The sequence below is a fragment of the Narcine bancroftii genome, chromosome 5 (assembly GCF_036971445.1).
Source record: "Narcine bancroftii isolate sNarBan1 chromosome 5, sNarBan1.hap1, whole genome shotgun sequence".
NCBI classification, from domain to species: domain Eukaryota; kingdom Metazoa; phylum Chordata; class Chondrichthyes; order Torpediniformes; family Narcinidae; genus Narcine; species Narcine bancroftii.
In genome coordinates, this window is record NC_091473.1 from 13444819 (window position 1) to 13471677 (window position 26859).

At 39.9% G+C, this 26859-nt stretch overlaps 1 protein-coding gene across 23 annotated transcripts in view; it reads right to left on the reverse strand.

Annotated features, from left to right (window-relative positions):
* The window catches only part of dock3 (dedicator of cytokinesis 3), a 939092-nt gene that overhangs the window by 394774 nt on the left and 517459 nt on the right, over positions 1 to 26859 (reverse strand). For 21 of the 23 annotated variants that reach the window (XM_069936839.1, XM_069936837.1, XM_069936835.1 and 18 more), the window contains 2 exons: positions 17071 to 17159; positions 11117 to 11242 (listed from right to left, as the gene is read on the reverse strand). In XM_069936839.1, the coding sequence (XP_069792940.1) occupies positions 11117 to 11242; positions 17071 to 17159 (215 nt within the window). Of the gene's footprint in view, positions 1 to 11116; positions 11243 to 17070; positions 17160 to 19478; positions 19845 to 23496; positions 23594 to 26859 lie in introns of those variants that run through there. The other 2 variants (XM_069936846.1, XM_069936845.1) reach the window with 2 other exon arrangements.

Sequence of the window (26859 nt, forward strand, 5' to 3'; positions counted from 1 at the left end):
AAAATTGTAACATTATGGCACTTTGTCATTAATTCTTTGAATGTGGGTCCAGCCTTTCTCTCTTGTTCTTACTGCGGTGTCTGTAATTAAAAGTACACAGAAGGGACCATCCCAGGCAGGTTTTAGTTGATCCTCTTGCCATGCTTTTACATATAACCAATCACTAGATTTTAATAAAATGAATAACAATCTGACTTTCCTTTGTGTTAGTGTAAAAATTGTAAAATGAAACACAAACCATATTTGCATGGGTTTTGAATATGTTAGACCTTATTAAAATGCAGTTGGAGCTGCTTGTCTGTATGGGGCACAACCCTCCAATTTGTTAGAGTGAGTACATAACAGACATTGCAGCACAAGAGCCCCTGCAAGAGAACTTGAAACATATTCAACCTTTAGTTCTGCCTTAAGTAAAATGCCTTGTGCCACAGCTCACAGGAGCTGGCCTTATTTAAAACAGTCTGTAAAACAGGCACCAAAAAAAAGTTAAAAGATGTTCTTATGAGGATTGCACACACAATAATTTAAGTACAGGCTAGTTTCTATTATATTCCACTTAAAAGTTCTGCTGCATGAATCCTGGAGCTTGTGGAGTCATTATTGAATCAAGAAATATTGGTACCATGCCAATCTCATTCTAACATGCCAATTTCTCCAGTCCTTAAGTCAAGATGTACTGAATAGCATCTGGTACAAGATCTGTGAGTTCTTAATGATATTATTATTCTTATGCACCCAATTGTTCTGAACTATGCCACCAATTTAAATCATATTCCACCTATTGCAGTACTCACACAGCACCATAGACCAGTTCGCAGGTTTATTTCTCCATTAAGCTGAATCCAGTTGCGCAGGATTTACCTCCGTGATTATTTACAATGTAACTTCCGCACTACCGGATTTAAATATAAACCTGATGAATGGGGGAAAGTTATCATGAATTAAATAACAGCGGCAATACAGAGAAATTGTGCTGAGGCATTAATTTCACTCCAGAGGAAAATGCACCAGAGAAATGAATGATTAAACTTATAGGAATCCCCATAGGAATCCCCAGAGGTATCTTTATTCTCCAGAGGTGGGTGATCTTTAAACTCACGGACCTTGACTGCTGAATGTGTAGAAGAAATGTATTAAATGTGTTGATAGGGCTCCATACCTCTAACTGCAAGACAAGAGCCTGAAGCCTCAATTTCAAGTGCCACAGTGCACTTAAAGGGACATGCACACTCCCCCTTCAACTGGCTGATCCAGCCACTTTACACATCATATCCTTTCTTTATCTCACATACATTTAAAGTTAAGATGTATAGAACTCACCCTATTTGCGCAAACATTTCTCCCTGCAAATGTTATAACATCACTATTCTCAGGTAGTCCCTGTGCAAAATCACATTTGAATACAATTTATTTCATAAATTGGAATTAACTGGTAGTTAAATTCGCTAATTCTACAGTATTGAAAAACGATCATTTATGACATTTAATTTTTAGCATGAATTTTAATCAATATTGGTCAGTGACTGAAGTGGGAAGTCGTGATTTATGAAATTATCTCTGGTCTCTACTCTCCCACTCCCTGCACTTCTCCCAACATTCAGGAGCTGGCACACAGTCCCTGCCTTTTTTTTCATGTTACTCATCTACTATTCCTTTAACTGCTTGCATCAAAATGTTAGCCTTTGCTTTCTGCTTATCCTCAGATGTCTGGACAAATGCTTTTTGTGTGATCTGTAGAAGCTGGGTTATTCCCTGCTCATGCCAATTTTCTGTCTTTTGTAATTTTCTCTTAATGTCTGGGGCTGAGTTGGTAACAAAACCTGTTAGTACCAATTGTTCCCCTGCTGGGGATTCTATGTCGAGACCCCCATATTGTATATATATTTGGTCCCAAAAATTGGTCTAACTGTTCGGCACATCCCTGGGGATCTTCTATCAGGGAGGTCAGTTCTTTCTTAAAGTTACACACTTCAGTACTGGTCAGGGGCACATTTACGAAACCGAGACCCTCTCTCATGGGAACTTCCCGCAGTGGTCTCATCCAATTGGTTTCTGGCTTATTAGGTCTGGGTTCCTGCTCCCTGGGAAATGAATCAAAGGGTTCTGCCCTTTCTTCCTGAAGAGTCTCACGCTGTTCTGAATTAAAGTTACCTCTCTCTCCTGCCAACAGAGGTGGTAATCGAGTGCTTTGTGAGCAAGTTATCATACCACTCCTGCTCTCTTCTCTCTTCTCTAGTGGTGGGGGAGGTGGGGAAGGTGCAGAAGGGTAGGTCATAGGAGGGGAAGGAAAGATAGGAGCCGGCATAGGAGGAACATAGGGTGGAGGGAGGGAATGTAACACATCCCAACCCTGTGATTCAGGGACAAGAGGTTCCTCCTCTCTCTTATCCCTGGATTCTTTCTCATTCAAAACCAGCTGTTCAATGGATCCCTTGAGCCAGCAGGCTGCATATTCCCTGCTCTCAACATTGTCTGGCTGGTTTTGATAGAGCCATAAGTTCAAAGCTTCACACATCCATTCATCCTCGGATCCGAATTTTGGCCAGTACACGGAGCTCCCTTTAACCGGGTATCCCACCCATTCATTACAACAATACCTGACCGTCGTCAGTTTGTCTTTACCGCGGGTCTTTCCTGTGCCCCACTCAGATAACATCATCCCAAGCGGGCTGTACGTAGCTATCTGGTGGTCACGTCCTGTGTCAGGACTCTCATCTCTACTGCCCGCTAGTTTGTCTTTACCGCGGGTCTTTCCTGTGCCCCACTCAGATAACATCATCCCAAGCGGGCTGTACGTAGCTATCTGGTGGTCACGTCCTGTGTCAGGACTCTCATCTCTACTGCCCGCTAGTTTGTCTTTACCGCGGGTCTTTCCTGTGCCCCACTCAGATAACATCATCCCAAGCGGGCTGTACGTAGCTATCTGGTGGTCACGTCCTGTGTCAGGACTCTCATCTCTACTGCCCGCTATTCCCATACTTAGGAACAATTAAAATACTCTTACCGAGTTCTGGCAGTACTGCTCTAGCGCGCGTCCTTCCGCCGTTTGTTCTCAATGCCTCTTCTCGGATATCACTCGCTTCTTCCACTGACCAGCCACCCGTCGCCCGTGAGTCCAGCTGAATCAGCCGGGGTGCACCTACTCTCGTCGTCGGGGTACTCTGTCAGTGGAGGGAGTGTGATCCCGGACGAGCCCCCATTTGTTAGGAATTAAAGTACCTTTAAAGAAATTGCTCGAGACAAAAATTGAGAACAAAGAACATTTATTACTACAACAATGCAAAGTTGGGTGCTTCCCCTTACCCTGGGAATACACACACATACTGGGGCTCACCCAACTTTTATACAGTCAATTTCAGTATCAGAGTGCCCTCCCCCCTTACATTCTTCTGCCCCCTGGATGGGTTTGGCATAGGCAATTCTTCCTGCCTACGTGCAACTTCAGTATACTTGGAGGACCAGGGGGTATCCTGTCGGTGTCCCTTCATGTCATTGTCCTTATTCACACCTTCCTGATTCTCTGGGCTACAGTCTCTTGATATGCAGAGTTGACTCATTCTATCTAGGGTTGGCTAATTTCATATGTATAAATCTGTGTATGGTTAGCTAATTAGAAATGTATGACTTGGTACTTCTGTCCAGGGCTAGGAGACCCTTATCTGATCCAGACTACCTCAACTTCCTACATTCTATTGTACCTTACCATTCCTTATCTTAGTCCTATGGTCTTGTCACAAAGGATAGAAGATTCTTATGTTAATCGTGCTGACTCTGCTTTCCTGCATCCTAAGCCCCAAACTTATCCTGTTTGAACTGGTTTCAGCCATTTTACTGATGAACTTTAGTTTCTTCCATGTTCATAATTTTAGGTCAATTTTCCCATCTCTCACATTGCCAAAGAAACTTGCCCCATCATGGGTTTTCCAAATGATAACCTCTTCTTCCAGGTCACCACTGAGTTCCTCTTGTTTCCCTTATTTTAGGAGAAACACTCTAGCCAGCCATTTTCTCTTGCAAGGATGACAAGGGTTTTCAACAGGCTGAACTCACAACCCATCTTCCAAATGGGGTTTTCAACCAAGCTGCCAGCTTGTCATGCTGCAGCTTCCAAAAGCCACTGCAGAACTTCCAACTGAATTCTCTCCTCTCTCTTAGAGAAGAATCCTGTTTGGTCTTTTTTTTCTCTCTCTCTGCTTGTAAAACCACATGACCTTATTAGAATAGCAAACTACAACCAGTATTACATGAGAATTGATGCCACCAACTGCCTGTTTGGTATAGTCTCAGCATATTTGCACATTGCACAGTTATCCAATTTGAGAAGTGGTTCAAGTCCTGTAAATGTTTCCTCAAGATTTGCAAACAAAACTGGGATCAAATCAGCACCTATAGCATCAACAAAAGTAAATGTGACCCAGAACAACTTAACAGCCAATAAAACTGTTAAGGTTTATTTTATAAAAAGGAGGAAATGAAAGAGAAGCATAAATAATGGGCACAAAAATGTGAGAAGTCCAACATATTCAACAATGTATGTGACCTAAATGCGATGCTGCAGCCTTGTACACCTCTTATGAAGAGATGTTAAATTTGATAACAGTAAAAATAATCTCAACTCAAAGCATAATTTCAAGAAGCGTTTCTCCTTGACACCAAATAATCTCCAGTACACCATTCATGCATAATACATCAATTGTATTTGTTCCATGAAACATAGCACCAATACTCTGTACCAACTGCACACAGATTCTTGTTTAGTAGTGGAGAAAAGGAGGCAATAAATGCAATATTAACAAAATGTTGGAAATACTCATCAGATCAAGGAATATTTGTGAAGAAATTGAGTTCACATTATGGGTTAGCTACAATATTTTGTTTTCAGTCACTGTCTGGTCATGGAATCTAATTGGCTACAGTATAAACTGTAGTATAGATTGTCACATATACATAATGACAAGGACTGTGGACTTATTCACTGCAGCTCTTTCATTACCAATTAGTAGAAAGACAGTAAACAAAGTACTTATAAAATAAGTCTCCAGTCTTCTAGAAGATATATTCAATGATTTTCAAAGGAAAAAGAATTGAATTTTCACAATATTGGTATTTGTTAATTTCTTTAACATGAATGTCATTTCATTCAAATTAATTGCATAATGAAAATACATTAATTCTATTTAATGAAACCAGAAAGTCTGCAGACATTGTGATTATAGTTAAAAACACAAACATACTGGAGGAACGAAGCAAGTCTCGTTGTGTCCAGAGGAGGTAAAGAGATATAGCATTTTAACCTTCTCAGGCCTGAGGCCTTCTTCAAAGTATGAGCAAATAGCAAGCAGGGACAAGAAAAGGAATGGAGGAAAACACAGGCCAACAGGCAAAGAATGATAACTGGACAGGAGAGGAAAAGTGAGAATTGATTGGGGGGGGGGGGGGTGGCTTTGTGAATGAAAGGTGAAAGAGGGAAAAGGAAAGAGAGAGAGCGAGCATAGAGGAAGGAAGAGATGGGGTGGGGCTAACATAAATTGGAGAAGTTGATGTTGATGTATCTACCTGGAGGGAGTACATGAGTCTATGGACAGACATGTCAACATGAGAATGGTTGGCAGGGAACTGAAATAGATTGCCAGTGGAGATCCCTGCTAGAGGGGTGATCAGAGCTAAGAAGCTGAACAAAGTGATCATCCAGTCTCTGCAATGTAGAGAAGACCACAACGGGAACTCTGGATGCAGCAGATGACCCCTGCAGATTCACAAGTGAAGTGTTGCTTCACTTGCAAGGACTATGCGGGACCCTTAATGGTGGTGAGGAAGGAGGTGTGGGCACAAGTGTAATACTTCCTGTAGTCACTGGAGTCGGTGCCAAGGAAGCAATTGATAGGAAAAGAGGAGTGGACGAGGGAGTCACGGATGGTGTGGTTCCTGTGGAAGATGGAGAGGGGAGAAGAGGCATACAGTGGTGGCACCACATAGTAGGTGGCGGAAATGGCGGAGGATAATATGTTGGATACAGAGGCTAGAGGGACAAGCTGCACGTAGGCGTGGATGGCGCCAGGGCAGATACACAGGTAATGGAGGATATGCGGGTGATGTGCAAGTTGATAGCAGTTGAGGAGAAGCCACATTTGTTGAAGAAGGAGGAAATCTCAGATAATCTTGTGCGGAGTATCTCATCCTGGAACCAGATGTATTGGGATGAAGGAATTGTGAGAAAGTAATGGAATCCTTAGAGCAGTGAAGCTGAGGGAGTTGGTGGGTTCGTAGAAATTATCTGTTGAGTTTTTTTTCCAGAGCTGAAGAAGGAGATTGAGAAAAAGAAGAGTGTTGCTAGAAATGGACCAAGTGAATATGTGGATGGGGTGGAAGTTAGCAGCAAAATGGATAAAGTCGGTGCACGAGGCAGCACCAAAGTAGTTGTCAATGTCTGTCCATGTTCTCGTGCATTGCTGCCCATAAATTGGACCCTAACCTCATATTCTCTTTGGGCATTCTCTAACCAGATGGCACTAACATCAACTTCTCTGGTTTCCATTAGCCCCCACCCCCATCTCTCCCCTTCCTCTGTAACAGCACTGATTTACCACAGCTTAAAACCAAATAAATAACATATTCACTAGTTTCTTTCAGCACACCATGAAGTTGACTTTTTTATTATTCACAAGACACAACATTGCATTCTTCAACTCCCCAAACACAATCCAACCAAACTTTTCTGACCTTCTCATTGCTCATTGCCACATGGGTGATCCTGATGCTCTCACTCTCCTCCTGCTCATCTGAGATCCATCACCTGTATAGTGATGCTTAACTATTACTCATTGGCATTACATTGCATTGCATTGTTTACATCATCAATGGTGGACGGCACCGGTCCTGACGAAGGTAATGTGACAGATTATAGATGTGTTCTGGGAGATAAATTGGGGAAGGTTTTTTAGTGTAGGTCACATACAAACACTTCAAAACAGATCTTATATAAAATACTACTGCTCTGCTCATGTTAGACAGTCTGGCTCCAAAAGTCTTTACAAAAAGGCAACAAATGAAATAACTCGTTGGAGCTGCAGGCTGTCTGGAGAGGAACTTGCTGTTCTAAGAAGGTCATGTAGTCTTGAAAACAGAGAGAGTAAAACAGGCTTTTTTTCTGAGAGAGAGAGATAATTCAGTTCTGCAGTTTTATAGTCAGCAGCACCAGCTGGGACTGGAACAGGACAAGCTGGAAAGCTTATGGAAAAACCCAATTTTGGAAGACGGATTGTGAGTGCTTAGTTCAGCCTGGTCAAAGCCCTTGTGGTTCATGCAAGAGGAGAGGATTGGCTGTCTAATGTTTCACTTGAAATAAGAGAAACAATGCAATGCAATGTAATGCCAATGAGTAATAGTTAAGCATCACTATACCCACACTCCTGTTCGGCTCCGAAACATGGGTCCTCTACCGGCACCACCTACGGCTCCTAGAACGCTTCCACCAGCGTTGTCTCCGCTCCATCCTCAACATCCATTGGAGCGCTCACACCCCTAACGTCGAGGTATTCGAGAGGGCAGAGGTCGACAGCATCGAGTCCACGCTGCTGAAGATCCAGCTGCGCTGGATGGGTCACGTCTCCAGAATGGAGGACCATCGCCTTCCCAAGATCGTATTATATGGCGAGCTTTCCACTGGCCACCGTGACAGAGGTGCACCAAAGAAAAGGTACAAGGACTGCCTAAAGAAATCTCTTGGTGCCTGCCACATTGACCACCGCCAGTGGGCTGATAACGCCTCAAACCGTGCATCTTGGCGCCTCACAGTTTGGCGGGCAGCAGCCTCCTTTGAAGAAGACCGCAGAGCCCACCTCACTGACAAAAGGCAAAGGAGGAAAAACCCAACACCCAACCCCAACCAACCAATTTTCCCTTGCAACCGCTGCAATCGTGTCTGCCTGTCCCGCATCGGACTGGTCAGCCACAAACGAGCCTGCAGCTGACGTGGACTTTTTACCCCCTCCATAAATCTTCGTCCGCGAAGCCAAGCCAAAGAAAGAAGATACTATACAGGTGATGGATCTTTGTGGTGACCTGAAAGAAAGAGGTTATCATGTAGAAAACCCTGATGGGGCGGGTTTCTTTAGCAAGACACTGATGTGCCTGATTAAAAGGGATCAGTTTGTATCTCTCTCTCTGAAAACTGATAAGAACCTTCCTGAGTGCTAAACATTTACCTTTCAAGCTCCAAAGCCTGGTGACTTCATAAATGTTAAATTCTGTGCACAGTATAAGAATTTCTTGAAACCAGTAAACTTAGAGGAATGAGAAGTGAGATTGGACTGTGAATCAAAGAACTTTTCTAAACTTACATACACATTACATACATGTGTGCTTAGAATTAGAAGGGAGTTAAGTTAATAGTGATAAGTTAAAGTGTGATTCTATTTTCATGTTTAAAGATAATTAAAAGGAACTTTTGTTTAAGTAACCTTTTGTCTTGGTGAATATCTTTTGCTGCTGGGTTTTGGGGTCCTCTGGGCTCATAACAGTAATCATGCGACCATGACAGCACCCCATTCCCATAGCCTCTGAGCCATGCTGGGGGGGGTAACAGTCTGGAGATAATCTACAGCCCACGCTACCACCGGAGGACCCTGAGTCTCTATATGGTATGTTTAACATCTGTATGATGATACGATGGGGTCACTAGGTGAGGGAAACACTTGAGCAAGGCTCAGAAAGGGCAGGAGCCAGATTGAAGGCTCATCATGCAACTGACGACATTGGAGGGACAACAAATGCAGCTCAATTGCATACAAGAGCTACGATACATGACACAGCGATTTTTCAAATCCACCAACGAAGAAAAATGACAAAAAATCTGCTCCCAAAATGGAATTTGCCATGTTTGAAACTGTGTAAACCCAGCAAAAATGTCTTTTGAGATCAAAATTCAATGTGAGTGACTTCTAGCCATATGTTTGAATATGAGAATCATTTGCGGCTGAAAAAATGCATGACATATTGGGGCGTCTGTGTTTCTCCGTAGTTGGAGGGTTCACAGAAATCTCTACACCAGAATAAACAAGAAATTGAACACCTGAGAGATAGTTTTTGAGAAAAGATGGTGGCCAATGTGACCATGAGCAGCAGTTGCATCTACTGCCAGAGCCTGGTTGTTCCCTGGCTACCATTTGTAGAAGTCGCAAGATGGCTGACAGGACCAGGCAGCAGCATCAAATCACCAGTGCTTCCAACAAATACAATGTCCATCACATCTATCACATCCTCCATCACCACGATTCCAACCTGGTCACTGGATGGATATCTGTTGTGTGCCCAAAGCCTGGACCTGCGTAGTCAGTGTTGCCATTTACTGCTCCAACTCAGTTACCTTCATTTGATAAGGTGCTGGCACTATTTTCAATTAAGAAAGTCCTGCACCCTTGACTGACAAGATGTTGGCTCTTTGTAAGGCACAGTAAGCAGTTGTTCCAGTTCCATTTGCTCCTTTTGACTAGATGAAGCCAATCCTTCTATCTTCAATGCAGAGGTTGTGGACCATAATGAGATCTGTATGATGCGCCAACTAATCAAGGGTGGACATTCAAAAGACACTCACCAAACATGGCAAGGTTAACATTGAAGGAACCTTTATTTCTAAATATCTGCTTCGACAAGGTTTGTTCTAGCTAATCTGCACTACCTCCTCAACATCTGTGACGGTTGCCTTTCACCTTGGGCTTTCATCAGCTAGTAATTGGGCAATACGAGTGTCCGTAGATGGCTGAATACACTGCAGATTAGCCACCTTAAGCATGTTGTATGGGAGATTACCATTCAGATCCTCTAAGACATGCTCCACTTCTCAGGCAATCTGTTCTGGAAGACGTTCCACAAGTAAAATGTACTTTGTCTTCTAACTCATCACACTAAGGGCAGAGAAGTGTGCTTTGAGGTTCATGAACAATGCCCAGTGCACTATCAATAAAAATGGGGGGGGGGAATCTTTAGTTTGACCTCCCCAACTGCTCCTGTAAGGGTTTATCCTCATCACTATCCATTTTAAATTAGAAGGTATTGTGAACTCACGGGGTCACCACTTATAACAGCACTGATTTACCATAGCTTACAAACAAATGAAGAATACACTCACTGGTTTCTTTCAGCACACCATGAGGACGACTTTCTTTATTATTCACTAGACACAACAATGCATTCTTCAACTCCCCGAACACCACCCAGCCAAACTTCTCTGAACTTCTCATTGACTCAATGCAACACAGGTGATCCTGACGTTCTCACCCTTCTCCTCCTGTGTCTAAGATACATCACCCGTATGCTGACTTTTAGCACACCCACACATGTGCACTATTACTCATGCGCTTCGCATTTTATGTTGAAACGAAGATAAATACGCAACCAAGACATCTCTATTTCTCCTTTCCTCCAGCTCTGTCTCTCTCTTTTTCCCTTTCCCTCTGTCTCCTTCCTTCCAGCTTTGCATTCATAGAACCATTCCATGCCACTATCAATTCTCACTTTTCCTATCCTGTCCTCCTAGGTCGATTGTCACCTTTTGTTTGTTGGCTTGTGCTCTATCCAAGCCTTGTTATTCAGGTGCCTGTCTGCTTTTTGCTCAAGCCTGAAATGTTGGTAATATATCTTTACCTCCTATGAACACTGCAAGACCTGCTGAGTCCCTCCAGCATTTCTGTGTTTTTAATTTTATTCATATTCATTATGCTCTGAAAGTATGAAAAGGTGAATTCATTTCTCATACTTGTTTTTATGTTGGATATGACTGCTTATTTACATCCTTAAAAAGATTAATTCAGTCGATTAGTTTTGTATTTTAAAGTGATATTTTACAAATTCACAATATTACTTTCATATCTGTTCATTCTTTATAACTCCAAACCTTGCCACTAGAGATGCACCATGGCTCTTTCCATAAAAATCAAAACAGATAAAAAATTATTTCTGTTGAGGTGTTTTGGTGCATACTCTTTTGTAATTTCCAGACACGTAGCAAAAATCTTCACACCAATGGTTGATATGAAATTTCACTGATTACTTTTAAAACGAAGAACTGAGCCTCAATTTTATGATCATGTTCCCACAGTGACTACATTTTGAAGCCTACCTGGCATGATGACATCTGGGAAACCCAGCTTGCGGGTGATAGCTACTCCCCGGTTAAAGATGATAGGATTCTCTCTTCGAATGTGATCCATATCACCCCGAAGCAGCTGGAGGGAAATGATCATTCCTATAAAATGAGAGATCACATTTTCACTCTTCATCTGAAGTCAATCTTAACTCACACTTTGTAATTTTTCTGGCTCTTATAATTTTAATTGGTTTTATCATTATGCTTGAAGCTGGTTAAACTTTAAAATAGTAAATTAAAAATGGAAAAGTTTCAAGTTTTGGTTTTGATTATACAGCATGATGGTTTGGAGCAAGATTGCTGGATATGTTCAAGGGTGAGACTTCCATCTGCCTGAATCTTTCTTTTCCATTCTTTACTCGTGTTGGGGCAAAAACTAGTGAAAACAACTGAATACGAACAGGAACCTGAAGGTACAGTTAAACAAGAAAATTGGCAGATTGTGGGGTCGATTGCAATATACAAATTTGCTGGAGACAGGATCAAGAAGAAGTTAGAGGTAACCTATATGTCAGTCCTCAGCCCTTTGTTAGGTATCTGGAGATTTTTCCATTTTTCTGATAAAGGGCTCAGGTCTGAAAAATTGTTTATTTTTTATTTCCAATAGATGTTGCATGACTTGTTGAGTTTCACGACACTTTTGCGTATTGCACACAAAAGTGCAAGATGCTTTTAAGAATTAAACAAGTTTCTGCATTCAAAGATTATGAACAACCAACTTAATTGACAAATTACAAAGGCTTTTAAAAAATATTTGAAATAAACTCTATGAAACAACAATAGATAATTTGTTTCCTGATTCCAATGTAGGAATCTCTAGAGATTTCCCCAGGGACCTAACCTTGGCTTATTCCTTTTCTAAATTATATTGTAGATTTTTGCAAAGTTCTCTGTAAACACAATAGTTTTCACACATATAATACAATTATTTATTGCTCATGATCACCTCTTCTGACTTTTATGATCTCTTTAAGTTATCAGTGTTTGCTCAAGATCTAGTATTGGTTGTGCATGCATTTCCTTCATTTAGATATTGAGAAAATAGAAACAGAGAATTACAGCAAAGAAAAAAGGCCATTCAGCCCTTCTAGCCTGTGCTGAAACATCATTCCTCTCATCCCACTGACCAATTCCATAACCTTCCAGACCTCTCCCATCCAGGTAGCAACCTTTTCAATGAAAAAGTGCAAGGTCATGCCAGGCAACTATACTCATGTCAGTTAATCTCTATGGTGGAGAAACATTTAGAAATCACAGCATTGGTAAAATGTTAACACGTGCTTGGAGAAGTATGAGTGAGGCAGCACTTACTTACCAAAAGCAAATGTTGTTTAAATATCCTGAGTAATTTTTTTGATGTGGGAATGGAGACGCGTGACAAGCAAAATGCAGCTTATATTATCTACATGGATTTTGTAAAAGGCACAAAGTTCCATATAAAAAAAATGGTTTGGAAAGCTGAAGCTTATGGAATAAAGGGCCCAGAAGCAGTAGAATAAAATAAATTGTTCAAGCAATCAGAAAGTCATAATAAATGACTGTTTTTCACATTGGGAACACAAGAATCACTACTTTTTCTCTGATTATATAGATCAATGAGCTGACCATTGATGACCTGGGTGAAAAATCAACATTTACATAATGCTCCAAATGTGGGGGTATGATAAACAATGATGACAGAAATTAACAATAAGAGGACAGAATGAGGCTAGTAGAATGGACAGATTAAGGCAGATGCAATTCAATCCAGGGCAATTTGGTGAAAAGGAGGAAAGACAAAATAGGCAAATGTCTATATTTCCATTTCTGATATTCTAATGACTTTCTGTGGCAAGCAGTGAAAGACCCAACATAACTGATCCTTGTCTGTCTGCCACAGGTACATCTGCCTTTGATAGCACTGAAAGCAGTTTATTTCACATTGAAGATGCTTTCCATCATGTTGTGTGCTATTAAAAGAATGCCATTCAAAAGGGACATTTGAACCATCAAGAACTGAAATATAATATTCCATTTAAACTCTTAATCAACGAACATAACCCTCTCTCCACTCTTACCATCAAGTCAGGGCTTGTTTCTGATTCTGCAAATGCAGTGCAGTATGCAAGGGTAGCGCAAGTCAAACTGATGAGATGCCAACTTGGTAAGGCTGAGAAGTATATGCATATTAAACAACTGAATCGGAAAGCTATAGTCAAAGGTAAATTTTTCCACAATAGGTGGTGGAAAAATAAACAACCAAGGTGCCATAAAAACTCCTATCCTCAACAATGTCACATGAATACAAAAGGTACAGCTGAAGCATTTTCAACCACCATGGATAATTCATCTCTGCTTCTTCTTAAAGGCCTCACCATCTGGAGCCAGATTATTTGAATCCCTCCAAGTCATAACAAAGTTGAATTACTAAATAACATTCAAGATGCAGCTCCTGTGTGCTCCAGAATAACCCATGCTTCTTGACAAGCTGTTCCAATACAGAAACAAAAAGTATTTTATCTGCCCAAAAAAGTAAGGAATTATCCAGATATTTTGTCCACAATAAAAATAAGTGAAATTAACATCCTTTCAGCAAACTTAGGAAGGTGTCAACAGTCCAAATAAGTATGATTCATTCATTTACGAGCTAAATTTCTTTAAATATAAAAACTTTGATTTTAAAAAAATTACTGCATGGCAGAAGCCGATTCTGGCCATTTAAACATGTGCCACCCAATTACACACACATTAACCTATAACCTTGTACATTTTGGAGGGTGGGAGGAAACTGGAGAACTTGGAGAAAAACCCACCACGGACATGGGGAGAATGTATAAACTACTTACAAATAGTGCCGGATTTGAACCTGGGTCACTAGCACTGTAATAGCATTGTGCTAACTGCTATGCTAACTGTGCCACCCATGGATGGCTTCTGACAGCTTCATTACAATCTTAATGCAAATGCAGGCAAGAGTCAATTTATGGAAGTGCGATGGATGTGACGACACAACATTAAGGAGTTTCATTTAGCATCACCAACTGTTGTTGGTGTTCTGTCCTAGTTCTGGGAAATGGTTGAAAATGTTCTCTTTGCTGTAGCACAGGCAAATTATCATTAGCTGCTTCATCAATGATCTCTCCTTAATTATTAAAGTAAGAAGTGGGAATATTTAATGATTACTGCAGTGTTCAGTTCAAAAACCAGCCTGTGCCTATTTGTTGTGATTCCTGGACAAGACTTAAGTTTGGGCTGGTAAATGACTCATATAATTCAACCTTACACACCTTGTGGAGACAAAGTATTGCCTTCATATTGTTGACATGCTCCTTTGTGTAACGCTATCATCAAAACAGATCTGATCCAGGAGTTCAATGGGAATGTTAACTGATGATTCTGCACCATTCAATTCCATTTGCTATTCTTCTCAAAATGTAGCAAGATTCAGACAATATTCAGGCATGGGCTGATAAATGACAAGTATCACTGGCTTTCCACTCAGCTCCTGATCGCCAACACAACAGCAACACATACATTCTACATCATCAACAGCTCACCCTTCAACATCATCATTCCCTCAGTGCTGGTCAACAAGCTCCAAACCCCAGGCTCTGCACCCCACTCAGCAACTAGATCCTTGATGTCCTCATCAGAAGACCACAGTCAGCATGAATTGGAAACAATGTCTCCTCCTCACTGATGATTACAGGTGCACCTCAAGGATTTGTACTTATCCCACTTCTCTACTTACTCTACACCCATGACTACGTGCAAGCCCAATTCAAATACTATCTACAAATGTGCTGATGACAGCAAATCACAGATGGCAATGAGGAAGCATACAAGAGGGAGACAGATCAGCTAAATGAGTGTTGTCACAGCAAAAACTTTGCACACAACATTAGTAAATTCAAAGAGATGATTGTGGAGTTCAGGAGGGTCAGGAGAACATGAACTAGTCCTTACTGAAGGATCAGCAGTGGAGAGGGTCAAGAATCTCAAATTCCTTGGTGTTAACATCTCTGAGGATCTGTCCAGGGATCTCCATGTCAAAGCCATGACAAAGAAGACTCACTAGCGGCTATACTTCACGAGTAGCTTGAAGAGATTCAGTATGTTACCAAAGAGTCAAAAATTTCCACAGGTGTACCACAGAGAGCATTCTGTCTGATGCATCACTGCCTGGTATGGAGGTGCCAATGCATAGGACAGGAAAAAACTCAGAGAGTTGTTAACTCGGCAAGTGACATCAAGCCAGCAGTCTTCATTCCATGGAGGAGATCTACAAGATGTAGTGTCTTAAGAAAGCAGTATCTATATAATATTACTAACTTTATTAATTCTTCACTCTTTATTTTGGGGGGGAAGGGTGGGTTTTTTTTTATATATAATTTTTTTTTAGTGGTCGTATATTTGGGGGGGGTTAGATTAATTTAAGTTAGGTTATTAATGTTGTGTTGCAATAATTACTTCATTTTTATTTTTTCTTTAAATGTAATTTCTTTTTTTTATTCATGTAATAAAATCTTTAAATAAAGTTTCAAAAAAAAAGCAGTATGTATCCTCAAGGACCGCCACTACCCAAGCCATGACCTCCACTGTTAACTTCAGGAAAAAGATACAGGAGCCTGAAGTGGCACAGGGACAGCTTCTTTCTCTCTGCGATCAGATTTCTGAATGAACAATGAACCACAGACACTACCTCACTTCCTCTTATTTTCTTGCAATATTTATTTATTTTTAAAATGTAATTTATAACAATATTTACATTGTAATGCTGCCACAAAACAATGAATTTTGTGACATATTCATGACAATAAATTCTAATTCTGAATTCTAATTCTATAATTTTCATTTGCAAGGATTCCCAAGACCTTCTACAAAACAGCATTCTGCAATATTTCATCATTTTAATGATAATCTGATCTTCTATTTTCCTTCCAAAGTGGATGACCTCACTTTTACCAACATTGTATTCCATTTGCCTGATCCTAGCTCTAACTATATGTCTCTGCAGACTCTCCTAATCTTCTGTACAATTTATTAACATCTGCAAACTTTGTTATGCTGCTCTTGGTCCCCTCTTCCAAATCATCAATGTATTGTGAACAGGTCAAAATATCAGACCAATCTACCATTGTCTAAGGGATGTGTTTTGCCAAAGTTTATTTGATATTATTTCACAAACCCATGATCTCTACTACTTAGGCCAAACCTAATGTATGAGAACTGCATCAGTTCTCCAGTTATACATAATCCTCACTTGAAAATATTTTGCCATTTCTTAATCATTGTGGTGTTAATGTTCCACAAATTAATAATTCTATGGAAGGGATTTCACCATGCAGATTACAATAGTTTAAGATTACATCTTATTATTACTTCTTAAGGACAATTCAAGATGATCTAATAATTTCAGCCTGACCACTAATGGTCAGCTTGTGAATGAGTAAGTTTGGCAATTCTCTTAAGCCATAAAATGATTCAAGATCAACCTATTCCAGGCAGATTTTCCATAACAGAAAATCTAGTCAAGTATTTGAGATGTAGTTACTTCTCATACAATGAGCTGTCCTGGTAATAATGGTTACCAATCCCTAAGATGATTTAATATAGTTTAATTCTGCAACATGATTTAATGATTGAATTTGCTTAAAGTATTCAATTCAATTTGTAGAAAAAAGAATGAATGATAAACAATTATTATCTGTAGTACAATAATTTTTTTCACAACTTACTATAATTTGAGAGGGGCATAGTAGTTGTTTGACCTGTGACTGTTATAAAAATGTTGTAGTTTAATTATAAATTAAAAAAGTAAAAAAAGAAATGAATGCAATGTGAAAGAATAGCACCTCTGTGCTTCACATAATTTTGATGGCTATGTTTAGGACAGAAGTCTTCTCAGAATGAAACCGTAAAGAGTGAGTGTCAATAAGATGATTTACCATAATTCGTACTGGCTGCAGTGTATTTGTTGCTGGATTTCCGAATGATATTTTCATGGATTTGATACCACTCATTTTCATTATTGCATCTGTTCAAAAAAAGGGAAAGTAAGACATTAGAAATCTTTACTCAGCCAGCAGAAGGTAGTCAAAGACTTGTACGAAAGCACAATGCACTTTTTAACTTACACAAGTATCAAAATAGCAGATTGTTCACTACAGTGCACGATTTGTTTAACAGCGGTATACTGTGTATGCGACCATAATGCTCCAGATGTGTGAAAGCTCATTGTTTCACAACAGTCTGAAACAAACAATTATTTACACATATTGGAGTGCAATGATTAATCAAAAATATTCATCAGTTCCAAACCTGCAATCTTTAATTATACCTCTAGAAACCAAGTTCTTAAAACAGGTTTGCCCCTGCTGAGAAAGTTAATAGTTACAACCTTCAAATTGTTGGCATAAATTGGAAAATATCTGGAAATAGAATTTAAGCTAGGAACTGTACCTTAAAATTATTTTGAAAATTGGAAATTATTTTTTGATTTTCATGAGTGGTGCATATACATGACTGTTTAAAAAAATAAAGATGCAGATTGGATATTGGTACACATTTCTTTGTTTCCCACATCTTTGATTAAAATTGTGCCAATATCTTCTTTCCTTTTAAGCAAAAATGGACATGAAAAGCAAAGGAACAATGCCTGTTCATTCCATAAGAGCTATGGAGTAATTGTTTTTTTTTTAAATTTTTTTATTTTTTACACAATAAACCATATTGACCAAAATACATAGACACTTTTCTCTTGAATATATACAGTGTCATTTTCTCCCCTTTTTCCCCCCTCCCTTCCAACAAGGTCGGGTCAGATTACAGCAATGAGCTCTCCGAACCCTTCTCCATTGACAACGGCACGAAACAAGGCTGCGTCCTTACACCAACCCTCTTTACTAACTTCTTCAGCATGATGCTGAAACAAGCCATGAAAGACCTCAACAATGAAGATGCTGTTTACATCCGGTACCGCACAGATGGCAGTCTCTTCAATCTGAGGCGCCTGCAAGCTCACACCAAGACACAAGAGCAACTTGTCCGTGAACTACTCTTTGCAGACGATGCCGCTTTAGTTACCCATTCAGAGCCAGCTCTTCAGCGCTTGACGTCCTGTTTTGCGGAAACTGCCAAAATGTTTGGCCTGGAAGTCAGCCTGAAGAAAACTGAGGTCCTCCATCAGCCAGCTTCCCACCATGACTACCAGCCCCCCCACATCTCCATCGGGCACACAGAACTCAAAACGGTCAACCAGTTTACCTATCTCGGCTCCACCATTTCATCTGATGCAAGGATCGACAACGAGATAGACAACAGACTCGCCAAGGCAAATAGCGCCTTTGGAAGACTACACAAAAGAGTCTGGAAAAACAACCACCTGAAGAAACACACAAAGATCAGCGTGTACAGAGCAGCTGTCATACCCACGCTCCTGTTCGGCTCCAAATCATGGGTCCTCTACCGGCATTACCTACGGCACCTAGAACGCTTCCATCAGCGCTGTCTCCGCTCCATCCTCAACATTCATTGGAGTGACTTCATCTCCAACATCGAAGTACTTGAGTTGGCAGAGTCCGAAAGCATCGAATCCATGCTGCTGAAGACCCAACTGCGCTGGGTGGGTCACGTCTCCAGAATGGAGGACCATCGCCTTCCCAAGATCGTGTTGTATGGCGAGCAACCTCCTTTGAAGAAGACCGCAGAGCCCACCTCACTGACAAAAGGCAAAGGAGGAAAAACCCAACACCCAACCTCAACCAACCAATTTTCCCTTGCAACCACTGCAACCGTGCCTGCCTGTCCCGCATCGGACTTGTCACTCACCAACGAGCCTGCAGCAGACGTGGCATACCCCTCCATAAATCTTCGTCCGCGAAGCCAAGCCAAAGAAAAAAGAAGATATACTCAGAGATGTTGTATTCAGAAAGAAGGCAATTCAGACTGCGGGGTCTCCCACCTGTCTGACATTGGGCTTGTAGCGTCAGGGTTCTCTGGCGCATTTCCTTCCAGTGGCAAAAGGACTGTGAACTCCATTAAGTTAGAAGCATAGAGACATGATTTTTACTGTGTACCTACTCCAGGCAAAATGCAGCGAGCAGCATCAGTCATTTTTGACTTCAATGGAGCCCATCACACCATCAAATGGTAGGGACATGAACACACTACTCAAAATCAGCTGCATATAAAAAATTGTCTCTATCATATGGTTGCTTTTCGAATGCAGGTAAGTCATGATACTATCCAATAGGTCTAAAACAAGTACAATGTCAGTAAAGTCTGATGTTAAACAAGGCTTCATCAATGCCTGAACACATTTCTTATACTTTTGACAAGCATTGTTGAACCTCACCTCAATTCTACCTCCCACGTGAGTAGAGCTAATCTTCAGAACTAATGGGAAATTATTCAATCTGCAGTGATGATATTCTAGAATCAAAATTATCCCAGTCTCAGTCATCAAAGTGCAGTATGGAGAAAATGCTTCTGTCTGCATATACTCTGAAGCTGAGTACTGAGCCACTATTGACTCATTCATGGATGGGGCTTGCACTCAACATCTGCAAGACAAACATCCTTTTCTAACCCTGCTCCACATTGCACCATACTATTCTCTAACAATAATGGTAAAACCCTGGAAAATGTGGTCCACTTCACATATCTCAGGAGCCAACACTTGGTGAAAGCAGACAATGAAATTCACTTTCACCATTGCCTTCAAAGTACACCTTTAAATGGATGAGTCTGCCTCATCAGCAAGAATTATGACTCAACAATGCCTTGGCTATAGCAACCAATATTATTATTAATTTCATGATATATTTATGGATTTGTTTCAACATTGGCAGTTCTTGTTTCTTTGCCTTCTACAGATGATCTAATGTATTAAAACATAAACATGTTGATATTTGTATGATATTTATTTGCATTTATTTTCTACTATCCATTAGTATTTTGTAAGCTATAATGTTCTTAATATAATTAGACCGTGCATCACGAGATACCAGAATATTCATGCCACAGATAGCAAAGTATGAAAAATTTGTGGGAAGAATTAAGGATTCTGATTATGTTAATGAAACACTGAAGGTCTTGAGACAAATGATTTTGATTTAGGCTTTTTACATGCCTCTTGTGTTACTTACATCGCATAAAATCCAGGTCTGACATGGCCAATTTTGATGTTTTCCAGCCACTACCCTGTGTTTGTACTGTTACTATGTTAATACAATTCTTTCATGCAACTGGACTCGGTAATTTTTTTAAGCAACTCTCTTCAATAAAGATTGACATCAATGTCTAGAATTTATGAGCTTAGTATTTTTTCTCAGTTTGATTCCTACAGCAATATCTACCATTTAAGACTGACAATAACCAAAACAGAAAAAAGGTAACTAAACGTTAAACAGTCTAGTTTAAAAAAAAAGTTCTGAAGATGAAAACTCAATTTTCAACAACATCAACATTGCTGAATTGCTAACTCTCCCACTTTGGAGTTAGATGTCTGTGGTTCAAGCCCAGAAGTTGCAGCTCATTGTCTAGATCAGTAGTTCTGAACCTTTTTCTTTCCACTCACATGCCACTTTAAGTATTCCCTATGCCATAGGTGCTCTGTGATTCGTAAGGGATTGTTTAAGGTAGTATGTGGGTGGAAAGAAAAAGGTTGAAAACCACTGTTTTAATCGTATCTCATTGACTTGTTATGTGCACGGTTTCATAACTCCAAAGGAAATGGGCCAATGACAATTTTTCTCAAGCAAAATATTTCAGTAACAATGTGTCTAGAGTAGTGATTCTCAACCTTTTCTTGCCACACCAATGGCATAGGGATTACTTAAAGTGGTATGTCAGTGGAAAGAAAAAGGTTCAGAACCACTGATCTAGATACATGGATACAATATTGAGCTAATGTTGATATTTCAAGAGTTCTGTTTTTTACATGAAGCATTAAAGCAAGCCACCATCTAAATCTTCCTGTTTAATTGGACATGAATACGCCTCATGGCACTATTTCAAAATGCTAAAGTTTTTTGTTTCTAATTGCATAACCACATCCCTTCATTGAAAACAACATAAATTATACTTTATCTGAGATATGAAACATAATTTTTTTTTCCACACAGGAATTTATCTGGATTTGGCTCACTACACAAACTTGACACTTGTAATTTCTGCCTGCAGTACTTACTGGATGCAGGTCAAAAGCAAGCTAACTAGCTCAACATCTGACAAAGCATGGCTGGGCAATGGCAAAAAGTCTCAAACAGCATATTACTGGGACTACATTCTCAAAATCCCTTGACAGGACTCACGACTGGGGCAGAGCATTGCCTTTTGTCAAAGTTGTCATAGCTTTGTAAGTCTGACACAAGATTGTCAACACTAAACCATATAACAATTACAGCATGAAAGCAGGCCATCACAGCCCTTCTTGTCCATGCCAAAACACTTATACTCTCCTAGTCCTACTGACCTCCATTCTGCCCATAACCCTCCATACCTTTTACATCCATATACCTATCCAAATTTTTCTTAAATGATAATATTGTTCCTGCCTCCACCACCTTCACTAGAAATTCATTCCACACAGACACCACTCTCTGAGTAAAGAAGCTTCCCCTTGTGCTGCACCTAAACTTTTGCCCCCTAACTCTCAGCTCATGTCCTCTAGCTTGAATCTCCCCTATCTTCAATGGAAAAAGTCTGTCCACATCTACTCTATCTATCGCCCTCAAAATTTTAAAGACCTCTATAAAATCCCCCTCAGCCTTGCACACTCCAAGGAATAAAGACTTAACTTGTTTAACCTTCTCTATAACTTAGGTTCTGAAACCCAGGTATCATTCTGGTGAATCTTCTCTGTATTCTCTCTATTTTGTTCAAATCCTTCCTATAATTTGGTGATCAGAACTGAACGCAATATTCCAAATTTGGCCTCACCAATGCCTTACACAATTTTAATATTACCTCCCAACTCTTTATGCTCTGATTTGTAAAGGCCAGGATTCCAAAGGCCTTCTTCACTACCCTATCCACCTGAGATTCCACTTCTAGGGAACCATTATTCCTAGATCTCTCAGTTCAATTGTATTCTTTAACGCCCTACCATTCACCATATAATTAAATAAGTAAAATTAATACAACCCATTAAACATTAAAAAAACAAATTAACACATTAAAGTAAAAGAATAAACTTTCTTCATCTAACTACAAAGTGAAAATACCCTTCCAAATCAAAGTGGTTGCTGTTCCAATGCCAGGCCCAGCTGCTCTAAGATCAGAGAGGTAGATTCTCTAACAGATCCAGGATAAAACCTTCTGAGGAGATTACAAAGTTAATTGATGAGGGTAGGGGAGTGAATATTGTCAACATGGGTTTTAGTAAAGCTTTTATAAGAATCTCCATGGTAGGTTCATCCAGAAGAAATATAATTCACGGTGAGTTGGTAAGTTGGAAATAGACTTTGTCAACTTATAGAAGATAGAGGGTAGTGGTGGAAGGGTGTTTTACTGAAGGGAAATTTGTGACTGGTAGTGTTCCGCAAGGATCAGTAATGGAAAGTACATCCATCCATCCATCTGTCCATCAATCTATCTGTATAAATGATATGAATGGAAATAAAGATGGTCTGATTTGTAAGATTCAAAATTAGTGGAGTTGTGGTGAGTGAAGAAGGTTGTTAAAGACTAGAGCAAGATAAAGATCAGTTGGAAATGTGGGACGAAAAATCCCTATGAAGTTTAATTAAGATGTGTGAAGTGAGGCATCTTGAGAGGTCAAATGCTAGGAGAAAGTACACAGTAAAATACAGAATCCTGAAGATTATTTATGTTCAGAAAGATCTTGGGGTGCAAGTCCAGTTGGTCCCTGAAAGTGGCAAGGTAAGTGGATCGGTTGGTAAAGAAGACTGCAACCTGCTTTTTATTAGTTGGGGCACCTTGTATAAAAGTTGGAAAATTAAGATGCAACTTTATAAAACTTTGGTTAGGCCACATTCACAGTATTGTGTGCAGTTCTGGTCATCACACTATGGGAACGATGTGGAGGTTTTGGAGTGGGTGTAGAAGTGGTTCACTGGGATGTTGCCCGGTTTGGAGGAAGTTAGAGAGGATATCATGTGGAGTGGGAATGTTATAAATAATAGACAATTACAGAATTGGTCCCAATCCACTGTATTCTGAAGATTTATTTGTCATGTGAGCACCCAATGATAGTCACCCACAGAGAGCTAATTTTCCCATATAAGGCAACATATATATAAGGAATTTTGTGTTTAATGTTAGATTAGAGATGCTGCACGGTAAAAGGCCCTTCTGGTCCATAAGCACATGCTGCCCAATTATACCCATGTGACCAATGAGATACAAACCTTGTACGCCTTGGAATGTGGGAATGGGTGAACACACAAACTCCTTCTAGAGAGCAGCAGATTCAAACCTGGATGACTGGCGAATTGGTTAACTTGATGCAAGACTGACACTGGAAAGTGGTCAGATTTTCAAAATTATACAGAAAGTAGGTCATTTTTGCATTTTGTGACAAAGGTAACTGCATTGTTATTCATGTTGCTCTGAAATAAGCAATGCAATTTGATTTCTTGGCAGCAATGCTATAAGTTGGGTAGCAAATAGATGTGCTTACCTTCACAGGATTATCCAGAGAGATTTTATACATAGCATTTTAAACAGAGACACAGGTGACTTTCCTGTTTAGCTCATTATAACTTCATCTATGGAGGGAAAGCAAGAATTGAACTGGAAGGTGGATATTTTGCTGCTTTAGTATGTCACTAGTATTTCAATACTGCAGCAATATGTGATCCATGTTACAACCTCTGGCATTCAGATGTCTTCCCCTGGCTGTCAAATGCAGACATGGAATTCTGTGCAGATGTAGAAAATCAGAGGAACTTCATTGCCCCTTACCTTCAACTATTTCATGTAGTGAAAATGTTATCATTAAAAGCAACATTAGTTTATGCCTTGCTGCATAGTTCCTTGGTATTTCCATACTTGGAGGCTCCTTGACTAAAAGTTAGCTGCATGGAAGGCTTACTAGACTTATTTCTGAGGTTTTTTTATTTTTTAATTTCTGAAGTTAAAGAAACTTTTTTTAATGAGGTAGAAATGAGTAGGGTAGGGCAAATTCTCTTGAGTTTAGAAGAATAAAAAGTAATCTCACTGAAATGTTATAGTTATGAGATATAGTTGCTGAGATTCTTTTCTCTGGCAACAAAGTCATGGTGTATAATATAAATTTGTCCATTAGGGCTGAGATGATAAGAAAATTCCTCATTCAAGGACCTGTAAAGCTTTGAAGCTCTGTACTTTAAAACATCAAAGATTCTCAATTACGTAGTGTCAAATTTTGATACCAATAGATTTTCATGTATTAATGCAAGGGTTTCCAAAGTTGTCGATATTGACCTCTGGGGTCGATGGGAGTATCCAAGGGGTTCATAAATGCCTGGGATCAAAAAGGGGTCAATAAATGCTGGGGTTGGGGTCAATGGAACTTTTGGGGTTGAAAGCTGAATACTTTTATGTTGAATTCCAACATTATATGCAATATTTTGAACATTTCTCATGATTTCCACAATGACAGAAAACAGTTTTTCCTTTTCATGTCCCTATATTTCATGAGATATTCACGGGGGGAGGGGGGAAGGGATACAGAGCAACAGTCTTTCAAGGCTTGGTAAGCAGTTTCCCTCAATGAGGTATATGGGAAAGCAGGCTTTGGTAGAAGTTTCCCTCACTAACTGCACATCTACTTAATTATTATTTACTTTTTTTTGTACATGCCTGGGGGGGTCAATGAGGGATCAAGGATTCCATGAAGGTATCAATAGTCTAAAAGATTTGTGGCCCCCTGCATTAAAGGGATAGAATGTATAAGTGTAATTAACAAAGAAATATAGCCATGAACCTGTTGACTGGTGGAACAGATTCAATGGGCTATATGATCTATTTGTGCCCCTCCTCCTTAGTTTCTACCCTCCAGAAATGTTATAGGAATTTTCAGTGAGAAACAGAAATAGTGACATTTGGCATTCATCTAAGACAGGGGTAGCCAAACATGCTTAATGTAAGAGCCACATACGATAAACTTCAGATGTTTGAGAGCTGCAAGACATGAACAAATCTTACATATACGTTTTTACTTTTACATGCACATTTTGTTTCATTAAAAAAAAATTTAATACATGTATGTAATGATATTTATTCATGTATGAATAGTTTTTAAACTTCAAATTTGTATTAGTTTCAATAATCAAAATGTACACATACCGATTATATTCTTGTTATAATTGAATTTTGTGGACCAATTTTTAGGGTAAAATTTAGGGATTGACTACTACATGCACACTACCTGCATCGTTCGGGGCGTCAGGAGCTCGGATGGACAGGCAGGTGATGGGATCAGGTAGTAAGTTCAGGGCGTTGGGAGCTTGGATGGGTGGGCAAGTGGCCGGGACAAGCTGGTGAGTTTGCGTTTAGGGCGGGTAACTGGGACCAGGCGAGTCTGAATTTTGGTGGGTGGGCGGCTGGGACTTGGTGGTAAGTTTGAGTTTGGTGCTCTGGGGCACAGGTGGGCAGGCCAGGTCCAAGGCAAGAGTCCGTGGTCAGAACAAGCGGCCTGGAACACACTTACAATACACTAATTACATGCACCATAATCATGCGATCGCGCCCTGCTCACTATAAATACTATTGTGAGCACTAGCTTATACGATTCCTGTCTCAACCAATATATTTTGGTGAGCAGCGCATTATATGTCAAAGAGCCACACGTGGCTTGCAAACCGTGTTTTGGACAGCTCTAATTTAGCATAATGTGTAAAATATTTCAGGATGTTTCAGAGGAATGTAATCAAACAAAATCTGATGCAGAGCCACAGAATGGGAAACTGAAACAGAAATTTTAAGGAGTATCCTAAAGCAGCCAATCTCAACCATTTATTGGCTATGGCCCTTTTAGGACTGCTCATAGTTTATGAGCTCCCTTTGTTGTGAAGTAGTCAAGTTTTGGTTTCTTCCATATTCTCTTTTTGCGACTACATAAAAAACATAAAAAATTATGAGAATGGCTGTCCTAGTGGATGAATGAGAGATGAAAAAGATCAGCAGGGAATTTCATTACTAAGTATTGCAGCTGATTACTGCTATTGGTGAAGTAATTGAAAAAAAAATATGTGGAAATAACTGGAGGAATGCAGTATTCAGGGAGGGTTGTTAGGCTGGAAGGTGTTATAACAACAATATTTGTAAAATGCTTGGGATACACGCGAGATGACAGATGCTCACAATCTGCGGGAGGAACTCAGCGGGTTGAGCGACATTAGTAGCAAAAAAAGAATTGTCAAAGTTTCAGACTGGAACCCTTCATCAAAATGGTAGTGCCTTTTAATTATGTTAAGACCTGTACTATAATGTCTTTTGATTATGCTAAATAAAGATGCAGAATGGTGAGACCTTGAAGATATTTGAAGCAATGCAGCACCTTTTCATTTGGATGTTTCTGAAGAAGAAACAGCAAAATTGATGAACACAAGAGTAAAGGGTAGAAGTGTCTGGTAAGAACTCATTGACAAGGCTTGCTGTTAACTGTAGCTATGTTCTCTAATCTATGCTCTAATTGCTTGACACCTATGACAGTGTGGCTTGGTACAACAATAACACCATTGACAATGAGCTAACAATACCACAGTAGTGGGTTAGATAAAAAAGGA